Below are 12,592 nucleotides of genomic sequence, written 5' to 3'. Positions count from 1 at the left end.
TGAAAAATATATGTACTTAAAATATATAAGGCGATGCAGTTACATTCTTTAGGGCCAAAGTTGAGCATTATCACTAGTTCCACAAAATTTTCAGTAAGTGACACCTGAAAAATGGTCTGAATGCGTATCAGAACCTTCTTTTTATTTGCAAAATGAAATATGAAGTTCTTTAACTTTCCATAGAAATGACAAAGACAATGCAAGTTATAATAATTATCACAAAAATAATTACATTAATGTCATGGGTTCCTATATATGCTTGGCGTTACAGCTCTGCCGCATCTGTCTACAGACCGAAATTATTCCATCATGGCCAGATACGAGCAATTCATCCAAGGTTCTCAAAGGGTGGCTAGTGAGTGACTCAGAAGTTAGTAAGCCAACAAAGAGCATGGTAAAATTGCATGGGCACAGCTTAACAGTGCCTTGTTAATGCCACTAAACAGCTTCTAGCACAGAAGCAGCTTGGTTAGTCATAGCTATCCATATCCAGGGCAGCCTTGCACTGCGAAGGCATATGGCTAATGCTTCGTCAGTGCAAGTGATGTTGGCAATCTGTTTGATCTGTAATGTAAACTAAGAATGATAGTGAAGTTCTGATTTCAAAATGGCACTCAAAATTACAGCCACATGGGTTTTTATAATGGAAGTACTATTAAAAGTTCTCAAGTGCTTTAACATTCTGCATGCATTTCTATGCAACACCAAACACAACTAGAAACACTTCCATTTTGCAGCATCTCATCTCCATATGCTATTAATAATATGGCAAATTTATAAAATTGTGAAGATGCATATATAGAAAACAAGTTCCAAGGGGACCAAGTTAGACATTCCCTCAACTCCACAGTTTTATGGGATTATTTCTTTTCACTTTGAGAACACCTCTGCAGCTATTTTTTTTAGGGAATATCTCTAAGCCAAATGCCATCTAAATAAGGGTCTAAATCAATAATCCAATCAGTGGCTTACCTAATTAATATGTCCTCTGTGGCAGAGGGTGTTTGTTTCTTGGTGCTGAGATAGATATATCAGAGGAACATGAGCTGGTCACCCAAGATGCAAAGTGTCGTTGCAGTTTGGAAGCAGCACAACATTTTTGTTAAATACATAAGAATCAGTCACTTGCTCTTCTCCAAAAAGCATGCCCTAAGCAGCATTCAAGTGATTGCACTGGAGATAAATGCAAATATAGAAGAAGTAGAAGAGAAACTTGGACTTACTCCCTAAATCCCAAATAAACACGCTAACACAAGGCTAGTGGCTATTTTCATAGCATCATGAAGTTTGGAAAACATACCAACCTTTGACCAAACACCACCTCGGCAACTAAACCACAGCACTAAGTGCCACATCCAGTTGTTTCTTAAACATTTCCAGGATGGTGACTCCATCACCTCCCTGAGCAGCCTGCTCCAATGTTTGACAACTCTTTCAGTGAAAAAATTCCTCCTGATGTCCAACCTGAACCCTCCCTGGCACAGCTTGAGGCCATGCCCTCTTGCCCTATCTCTGTTTGCATGGGGGAAGAGGCCAACCCCCATCTTGCTAAACCCTCCTTGTGGGCAGTTGTAGAGAATGGTAAATTCTGCCCTGAGCCTCCTCCTCTCCAGACCAAACCCCAGCTCCCTCAGCCACTCCTCACAGGTAACTACGTATTTTGTAGTTTGTACTACAGACCTGTTTTGTTTACATGTTTAAATTTCCAGCTTTTACTATGCAAACTAATGAATACTTGTGAAACCTTGGAACTTCTTACACTGCAATTTTCTTGAGTTTTGCCCAGTCATAGAAACTATTTGTCAAATACATCTGAGAGTCTAGACCATATTAAAAGAAGCCTGATTATTACTAACCCCAGCTTGCACAGTTGTCAAGACAACAGTGAATATCATCATTAACAGAAACTGTTTCTAGCAAACTGGAAATCACAGTTGAAGCTTCACTCCCTTGTTCATATTATCTAAAACCATATGCAAATATATGAATGCACAAGAAAATTCTAAACGAATTTCGTATCTTTTATACTGATTTAAACAGATAAGCAAACTTTCCCATTTCAAAGTACAAATAAATATGTTTCAATTTTCCTTTAATAACGAGAAGACTACACAAAAATACTCAGCTTTAATTTTGACTTGCAAAGCTTTCACACATACTCAGTGTTCACAAGACAGACCATCTCCATATCCACCTACGAGTAGGACCCATTTACGTATTAACACCTCTCCAGCCTTGCTGATTGCTCACTGCCTTAACCCACCATGGTGGCTCCCCAACTCAGCTGGTAAGTAAGCAACTGCAACACTACATTCGGAAAAAGTTTGCTTTGAAATGCTATGGCTTCATTTGTCTGACACCACGATCATGGAATGTACATAAGACATGGGTCTAGAACACATAGTAACATATATACAGCATTCAAAAGCAATCTAACACCTACTGAGTGGTGACACTCCAAAATGTTGGGCTGCTGTTGACAGGCTGGAGGAACAAGCCTGCAGAAACCACATTAAAAAACATACAAGCAAAAACCAAAAAACAAACAAACCAACCAACCCACCATGAAATCCTGCCCCTGGGGAGGAATATCCCCAGGCACCAGTTCAGGTTGCAAACAACCAGCTGGAAATCAGCTTTGCAGGAAAGGCCCTGGGCGTCGTGAAGGACAAGACAAACCATGAGACAGTCCTTGCAGCAAAGGCCAGCAGTCCTGTAGGTTGAGAGTGGAGAGTCTTCTCTGCTGCCCAGTACTGGCGAGACAGATCTGGAGTGCTGTGTCCTGTGCTGGGTCCCCCAGGCCAAGGCAAAGGGGGATGCACAGGAGGGAGCCCAGCAAAGGGGCACTGAGGTGATTGAGGGGCTGGAGTGTCTGTCATATGGGGAGAGGCTGACAGACCTGGGGACATGCAGTCCTGAGCAGAGAAGGCTCAGGGGGGAATCTTACCAAATGTATAAATACCTGATGGGAGAAAACAGACAACAGAGACAGATTGTTCTGAACAGTCCCCAGCAAAAGGGCAAGAAACAACAGGCACAAGCTGAAGTGGAATTCTGTTAAAGCTTTTTTTGATTCAGTTTTGCTGTTGTTTAATGTGAGGATGTTTGACTAGACAGTCTGTGAAGCATCCATCCTGGAAGATGCAGAACGAACTTTGTTGGACACAGCCCTAAGCAACCTGCTCTACTTGACCCTGCTCTGAGCTGGAAAGATAGTCCAGATCAATAATCTCCAAAGCAGAGCATGCACAAGACAAACCATGTCAATGTGGGAAGAAAATATTTTCTGTGCAATTAATAATTTTTTTAAATTAAGTAGTCTTTATGTCATCTTTATCAGTCTTTTTTATTAATTTCCATTCTGAGGTGTGTTCTATAAGATACAAAATATTAGTATAGTGGCAATACATGTACAAACACACAAATATGGGGGATGCATGCTCAAAAATATTTTGCTGATATGCAATCAAAAAAATGCAGAGACCGCATGTTTAGATCATCTTCAACCTCTCAATTTCATCAATTCTGATTCTCTCTCTTGATGACAACAATGAATGCCTGTACACAGAATGAACAAATTCAGCAAGAAAAATGTTCCAGCCCACTGATGTCTGCTGCTTTTTGAAATTAGTCCTTTTTAAACCCAGTAACTCACTAAACCTTATCTTAGTAATTTATTAATATCTAATTTGATATTAATAACTGAGTTTGGATTCCTGCCACACTTCTCCCTAAAGTTACCTTATAATTTGAGAGAGCAGGGTTATCATTATTGTTCGCCTAATTTAAAGACTCCTCAAGGCTACTCTACCCTAGTTTCCCTAGAAATGCCTACTGTAGCAGTCCACATTCTGGTTTCACCACCTATGAAAAGACTCCCAGTGTCAGCACCCAGTTACACCACTTCCTGCTCCTCAAATACTTATCTCCTTGTGGCAGAAAAAACAGTCTAAAAGCTCCTTTAAAATTCTAGATGAATCTTTACTGATGATTTGGATCCAGATTTTTCCCACTAATTATATGTTAAAAACAAATTGAGCTTTGTTTAACGAAATAACAAAGTACTCCTACTTATGCAACCTGACATTATAGGTATATAGCTATATTTTTCTGACAAGTTACTACATAAAATACCCAATTAATTTATCATATACATATTCAAGGTAAGCAAGCAATAGTCTGTCCATTTGTAAGCTCCAATTCAAAAAACTAATGGATTTTTATTGTTTATTTCAGCTTTGCAGCTGCATTAAAATATAGTAATAAATAAAACATTTGGAGTACATTAACAAAATAAGCAAAACATTAAATGAATTGAATGTTTTATGGATTTCATTTGCGATCACAAGTAAATCAAATTCTTAGAATACCACTCTTTATATACTGAATAATGGCAAACTACTATCAGCTCATTATCTCATTCAAAATCTAAAACAAGTGTAAAGTAGAAGTAGAAAAAGTTTGTAGGCTTTGTGATAAATTCAAAGCCCTTCAGAAAGTTTATTTTGCATACATCTATATACATAAACAAGAAAGATAATTTTCATGTAGTCCTCAATTTGAATACTGAAGAGCTGGAAACAGAACAAGATCCTTCTTGGATATTAGTATTTGTTTATGCAGAGCACAGTGATACTCATAGACTAGAAGTGTACTGAAACTCATATTAAATTGGCCATTTTTCTCAAAGATGAAGTTGAAATGGAAGGTCTCGTTCCAAACAGGAGCATTGGGAAAAAGTGTTCATTGTCTTTCTCATCTGGCAGACCAGTAGCACCACTCTGGGAAATCAGAGTGGATTTGGGCAGACTGCCCACTCGACTTAAGGCTCATCTGAGATGCACATATATCCACTTAGCTATCCACTAGGATTTTTTTGTTGCTGTTGCTTTCATGCCCACATGATTTTAGTGCTTTTGTGCAATGTGCAACCCTCTCCAGAAGCTTCCCTTACCCAAAGGAGGCAGGTACCTCATAATACTGAGGTCAGCAAATCTATGTCCTCCCATGCCTGGTCTAATGTCCACTCTTGTCATGGAATGGAAAAGTGAACTTGAATCTAGAAAAATGTACCATTTGAATTACACACATACAGATAATCTTGGGATCCAAAAAGAAAAATGCAGCCACTCAGTAAATGAGGTGACTATGCAGCAGAAAGAACTGTACAAGCTAAAACAACAAGTATCTTTCACACACCTTTAGAAAAATATGTACACCTACATGCAGCTAAATTAACATCTTCCATCTTTCATGTGGCACTCAAGTATGTTATAAAAACATACAATAGTATAAATTTAGTAAGTCAGGTATTTTCTTTATCTCAAAATAAAAAAGCAACTAAAGAAACAACCAACCATACAATACTGACTGCAATTAAGAGAATTCCAGCACTGCACAATATCTGTCACTCTTCACAATCAATAACTATTTCTCAAAATGGCTTGTACACTCGCAGAAATAGCCAGGATACAAATTTATGAGATAGTAAAGTGCTTTTGTACAGCAAAGAATCACAAGAATCTTCTAAACAGGCTTTGTAGCAGAAATATGACCTTTGAAATGCCAAAGCTCCCATTGCTATTCAATGTTGATCATGGAAGAGCTGTCAGCTCCCAAGTTTTTTAAATATTATCCCTGCTGAATCATGCATTGCAAAACGTCACAAACCTGAACACTGTTACAGGACAGCAACAACCTGAAATCCAATTTGTTGGAAATATTAAAGGCAGCTTCATTTGCCAAAAATTCCCCAAATCTTTACTTTAAATCACTTTCCATTTTTTGACACTAGATGCAAGACTTACATATACAGATGATCAATCACATTGGAGAAACCCTAAACATATGAAGTAACACAAGCATAAAGCAAAAATCACTATTAGAAAGGTGAATGCCATTATTTTTACAGTTATTTGCAGCACTGGTAGTTGAAATGTTCAGAATACTTGTAGGTAAGAATACCTTTCAAACAGTCAGTGCACATGAGACGAGCATCGTGAACGTAATTCATGCAAATCAAGTCATTCACACACATCCATAAATTAAATGGATAACGGACACAGTCAAAGCAAATATGTGTATTTATTTCATCAAGTGGATTCTTAGGGGGATTGTTGTTGTTTTTACTTTTTACTGCACTGGTTCAAGTGTAAGAAGTTACTCTGAGATGAGGCAAATGAGATGAAGCACTATGTTTGCATCATTACATTTTACTATCCAATTTCAAAACCTTTAAAAGTGAAGCTTATATAATTTTCTGATTCACACATAACACTATAAATAACATCTTCCTGATTATTCAGCGAGTTACTTTGGAAAACCTGTCTTCAATTCCACCACCTTTCTGCATAGTAATCACTCCCTTTTCCAGGCACTGTATCTGGCAGGACTTTGGAGTCCTGTAACCAAATACTCCCCAGTGCAAGTAAGGATGGCAGAAAATTCATCTTCTGATTAATTTTAAACTTCTCTAATAAGTACGAAGCGCAAAAATATGATATTAAACAAAATATCTACAACACATCTCTACAACACAAAGGACCTGACAGATTCTTACATTCCATTACCAAAACCAAAATCCTGTAATTTTGGTGATAAAAATCAGAATACACAGGAACAACATACATAAAAATCAAATTCAATTTAAAGCAAATACAGGTTTGTTCAGACACCATTGTACAATTGCTTTAACACTTACAGAATTTAGATGAACAATATTTTCATTCACTCACAGTTTAGTATAAATATAAAGCAAGGCACCCCTTAAGCATTTTAAATAACAAATTAAACATTTACATTTTTTACTGTGCAGTCAGGCTTAACATTTATGCAGCTTCAAAACCAAAGTACAGCCTCAAGGGAAGCCTCTCCACTGACAAATTAATACCTTAGAGAATAGAGCTGAATGGTGGCAATGAACTCATTTGTTCCCCCAATAATGAAGAATGACTCTTTCTTTACCACATCTGTGACTGTTGCTATGGTGACCCAGACTTACCTCATTGCTTCTCGAAGTGCTCCTCGCTCACTAAGAGTCGTGTGCTTGATGTCATCAAAATTATTTTCCAGTTTCTCACAGTTCTGCAACAAATGGACATATCCATGTAAGGTTCTTAAACAGTTCATTGTACATGTATTAACAGTATTCAGCATCATGCAAACAAAATTGATTTATACTATGTTACCTCAAATTATGCATTCTGTTTTAATTACATGGGAGTCATTAAAAAGACATTGAGAACTCAGAACTAAAGTAAACATGAATCTTATTATATGGTTGTCATGGAAATCATCTTATAAATTTTCCATAATGAAATTTATAGAATTTTTACTTTTTCTTCTTTATTTTTTTTTCATTTATCTCTGTGTGAGACTACAATGCTGCTATAGCACACAAACAGGAGAACTGAAACCTAAATGAGCATTTTTTGTTATTATTATAATAAAATTTATAAATTACATCCCAATAAAACAGGCAGGGTTGCTGGAAAAAAACAGTCATATTAATTTCCTATTTAATTTTTAAAACACAACAGAAATTGAAATGCTTAATTGTTTACAGACACCTCAACCACAATGTTTCTTCCAGATTAGAGCTAACCAATATTTATAAAAGTAATATGAAACCCACAATTTTGTCACAATAAATGAAGTAAAACTTTGATATATTCTGTAAAGTATTACTAAATGTGTGACTGGTTCCATTACTTCAGAGCACTGATGCTTTTCTTCTGCTGCCACAAAGACAGTAAAATTGATACAGAAGATGCTGGGAAATGCAGTAATTTGTGTCTGTACAAAGTGAGTCTGAAATGCCAGTGAACAAGAATTCTCTAATCATCTGCATCTTCCATAGGATTTTTATATTCTCTTGAGGCTTCATCAATACAGGAGGCTTTTAGGCTACCCCTGTTCTACACAACAACTTTCTCCAATACCAAAAGTCACCTCAGGGAGGCATAATTTTGCCATATGGGTTTAAAAGAAACAAGTTGCAAGCAGAACAGCTCCTTTTGCTAACAAACTTCAAAGGCAGGATTGTCAGGCTCTATATGTAGCCATAACTTTAAAGAAATTATGGGCATTATTATTTGGTCATATTGCTTTCATAGTATTTAATAAGTGACTTCATCTTTAGGACCACATCTTAAAACTAGTTATAATAAATACAATAGGAGTTATCTATTGTTTTTTTCTTATTTGCATTGATTCCTTATTTTTATAATTACATTCAATCTGAGGCTACAAAAGCATTACTGAAAAGGAAATTATTAGATTCTTATAAATGACCTAGCAACGTATTTTATCTTGCCCAATTAGCATTTAAACTATCATTATTTTTAGATAAGATTACAGATCTTTTAATACAAAGTTTTAAAGCTTCAACAATACATTTCTGAGCAGAAAAAATAAGAGCTACACCTATTTGACATATTTTGACATCTTTTTTCTCCTTCGTAAAAACTATGCATGTCACAGTAAGTCTCGTCCCACAGTTAAAGTGATTTGTTAATTTGTTTATGTTACAATCAGTTGTCCTTTGCATAGCAAAATCATACTTGAAGAGTCAAAGGGATTGCAAAAGAAATATGGAAGCTGTACAATGAAGTATTCCATTAATCAGATCAGCATACACTGACCTTCAGCTCCAAGCACATACAGGCAGGCTAGTCATTTAAAATACATAAAAGAAATCCAAATCAACAATACTAATTAATGAAGGATTCTCACTTAATCAATACTAAGATGCAAGTATCTGTGCAAGCAAAATTAAATCTCCCATCTTCCAGGAAAATAGAAGCCAGAATAAATGTAATTTGGAATACTGCTCCAAGATCCATTGTTCACTAGCACCTCACTACAGATTCAAAAAATCTGAGGAGCACACAATTCATTATTGTGAACTTACTTCTACCATTTCTGAGAATTGTTTCTGGAGAGTATTTTTCTCAGCTACTTTCAGCCAAATAGCTCTCATGCAAGGTACAATAGTTGGAGAGCAAACCATAGAGTGATTAGAAGAAAATGAGCTAAAAAAGCTCAGAAGCAGACTGAGAAGGAGCCAGAAGCAAACTCATGAAGGAGAATGATCTCATAGGACCATGCCATAAGTTACTGCATTTGTCCTGACTAGGAGAGTAAGCAACTGCTGATTATACCCACTGCTTTTCCACTCATGCAAGCATGCTTGATCATCTCAGAGGAAGGAGGAAAGGGTGTCTGAAATACCAAATATAAGCATAGCTACAGGTGCATAGAGGGCACTTCACGTGTCTGAGTGCCAGCTCACATGCAGTACTGTAGATCATCTGAAAGGGTATCAGTTTCTGAGAAAGGCTTGAAATGAAACTGTAAGCATGAGAATACTCTGAAGAGTATGTCTGGAAAATGAGGAAACTTCAGTAGACCATGACCAGGGTGAGTTTTACATTCTGAAGTATTAAATCACTCGCAAAAACTGAGTTGATTCTATTATCCATGCTACCAAACAATTCATATGTATAAGCACATTGCATAGGACAGTGTATTTTGGCCCATAATACATCAGAATACATTTAAGTCTAATGAGCAATTCAAGTCCAAGGTGTTTCATTTTGAGCAACAGCTAAAGTAAAAAAATCAAAATGCAAGCAATGAAAAAAACTGCTTTTGGTGGCTCACTGCCAAATGATTTTTTGTGGGAATAGATAGAGTCTAGAAGTTTTAACTCTCTGATTCAATAATTATATAGTAGTCTATATGTTATCGGCGTTGGCAGATCTGTAGTTCTCCACGATACTAAATTAAATATCACCCTTGAGAAGTTTAGGAGGCAGAATAAGTACAGAGTTGCAATTAGGGACATGGTCATCATAAGTCAAAATGCCATTACATAGAAAAAAGCCACATAAGTCTAAATACTACTTCTTATGGGATTCTGGGATAAATACTTGGAATTCTTTTAGTGAAAAAGCAAGAGCAGGAAGTATTTCTATTTTATCTATAAATAAATGGCTTATTTATCATATGAGATCTCAAGCTTCATGACAGCTAGTTAAAAATGGAGATGTGGACTGGATATTCACAACTATCTGTGGCATGACACACAGCAGACTGGTAAAATGTATAACCAGAAATGAGAAAGATGAATAATGAGTGTATGGAGATGAGGAAGAAGGAAGATTAATGAACAAGTTGAAAAGTTTTTCTTCTCATAACCACAAAAATATGACTTTTCCCTGCTACAATTTGTTTCTGTTAATAAAATAAACTGCAAGCTTTGGAAGCAAAGACTATGTGTTCACAATTCTGTATTTTCAGATATTTCAAGTGACAAGTCCTAAGTACTCTGACACTGGTTGAAGAAACCATCTAGCTCAAGCAACACAAATAAAGAAACCCTCAAGGTTTTAAATAAAAACCTGGGATATTCTGGCAAAAGTGAAGTCACAGTCTTTAAAACCCATCTCTTAACATTGATCAGCTTAGTTTTCTTACCTATGTTTTTGTCTTGGATGAAAAAGCCCTCTTTGTTGACTTATTAGAAAAGGAATTCTTCATTTGAGTCAAATGAAGAACCTAGCAGAAGTATTTCAGAAACCAACAGACTAGCACAGCAGTCTGCTGCCTGGTGTCACCACTGCGGATGTCCCTAAATGACAAAAGCACTGCTGCCTCTGCTCTGCTCAGAAGTAAGAGTAAGTCTTGGAAGACCATAACTCAAACTTGCCCATTCTGTGATACAGTAGGGCTAAATATGACCCCACTCCCATTGAAATCAACCATAAATCTTCCAAGTACCAAAACAAGAGTGGAATCACAATAAGCCATATCCTGCTACTTTAAATCTATCCTGAAGTACTTCACAGAAGACTTTCAAAATTACAGATAATTTCTCTACACACATTTTGAGACAGTAGAGAAATAAAAATCTTTTGTACTCACAACAGTGTAAGACCTATTCTAAGGCAGCCTGCATCACTGAGGTTGAGTAGATCTCTTATCCTTGCTGATACATCGCCAAATCAAAAGCCCCACTTGAAATACCATCTCACTTCTATGAAAGAGGTTTTTAAGGTTAGTACTATGAGTGTTGAATTCCCAGAATTCATTGCTTCTGCATAGGTTTTAGAAAATTTTCTTAGAAAGCTTGAGTAAATCTCACACTTCTAATGTCAAATTTCCTGAGTATTAAACATAAGGAATGTACAGCAATTGAAAGACAGAACAGCTCTTACCTATTCAGTTCTAATTTACTATTAGCATTAATGCTAAAACAAATTCATTTTTCCCACTTTCTTCTTTATAACTCATGAGAAAGGTTCCTAGAGCATGTTGTGTCAATTTCCTACTGTTTATGCAGACAAATCTAATTTATTTAGCGTATTTGTACCTAAATTTCTGAGCCCTTAAAATGAGATAATCTGGTCCAAATTCTGAAGGATTTACTACCTCACTCTGATATTTCAACTCATTATGTTTAAGGAGGTAGGTTCTAACAAGAGATTACCAAAACTGTTGAGGACCTACAAAATCTACCTACATCTGGGAAAAAATCAGCAGGAAGATTTCCAAAAATTGGTCCAAAAAGTCCTTAAAACTTCAAATTCTACACATGCTACAAGGGTGACCACATCAGCTAGCTCTTTTGAAAATGCTGGCCATAATATAGAAACAAAATAGTAACAAAAAAGCTGATTACTTTAGGGGACTGTGTAAAAAAGTGTAGAACACTGATTTTCACTTATTGGTAGATCTGAAGTGTTAACACAAATATTACTTATTACAGTAATGTGAATTATTTCATCAGCAGAAAACTTCAGAAATAACGAACTTGTGGTTTATAAACCTAAAGCTACACTATAATAGTAATCCAAACTGTAATATATTGCTGCAAGGATAATTATTAAGGGAAAACACAGCTGACATTTTCTGATTTATGCACACAATCAGAGATGGAGTCCAAGGACTGTGACATAATTATCTTCATGCTAACAATTTTTGTAAATCTCTTGACAGAATTTTAGCTAATTTTAAAATGCCTTCTGAAGATTAGCACTTAAAACTGTTGGGGAAAATAGCACAATTTATTAGCAAGGGTATAATTGTAAACCTTCCAAATACTCATTGTGAATATCATTTAGACAGTAACTCCTGCTTTAGCAGCTGGTATATAAGACTCCAGTTTATGGAATCTTGAAACAACAGAGAGAGTAGAATCTAATTAAACAGGATTACATGCCAAAGAAAAATATTAAAAACAGACTAATAGTCAATTGTTATGAATTTGAAATAGCACATCTTCTTTTGATGTGAACTGTGCTTTATTTCAATGAAACCTAAATATCCTTAGCAGACTCCTCTCTTGATTTGGAACAGACTGTCTTTCTACACTGAAACAACACAAAAAGCTAAATGATTCCATTGATCTTCTCTCAATGACTTAAGCTCCCATCTGCTATAGGGTAAAATGACTTACATATATTGCATTTATTCTAATGTTATTCAAGAGCCAATAGCTGTATTCCATACAGGAAGCCTCCTGAAACCATCTTCATACTGAGCAACTTAACAAAACTGATGCCATTTGCCAGAGGGCCTTACCTTAAGA

General features: G+C 36.1%; 1 protein-coding gene across 4 annotated transcripts in view; it reads right to left on the bottom strand.

The window, feature by feature from the left end:
* Nucleotides 1–12,592, bottom strand: part of DPYD (dihydropyrimidine dehydrogenase) — a 339,434-nt gene that overhangs the window by 277,635 nt on the left and 49,207 nt on the right. For all 4 annotated transcript variants that reach the window (XR_010441181.1, XM_064719595.1, XM_064719591.1 and 1 more), the window contains exon 3: nt 7,001–7,083. Coding sequence is in view for 3 of the 4 variants with exons in the window: in XM_064719591.1 (XP_064575661.1) it covers nt 7,001–7,083 (83 nt within the window). In the remaining variant the exon portion in view is untranslated. The remainder of the gene's footprint in view (nt 1–7,000; nt 7,084–12,592) is intronic.

The sequence above is a fragment of the Zonotrichia leucophrys genome, chromosome 8 (assembly GCF_028769735.1).
Source record: "Zonotrichia leucophrys gambelii isolate GWCS_2022_RI chromosome 8, RI_Zleu_2.0, whole genome shotgun sequence".
Taxonomy (NCBI): domain Eukaryota; kingdom Metazoa; phylum Chordata; class Aves; order Passeriformes; family Passerellidae; genus Zonotrichia; species Zonotrichia leucophrys.
The sequence above is the reverse complement of the archived record's forward strand: the minus strand, read 5'-3'. Positions and strand labels throughout refer to the sequence as shown.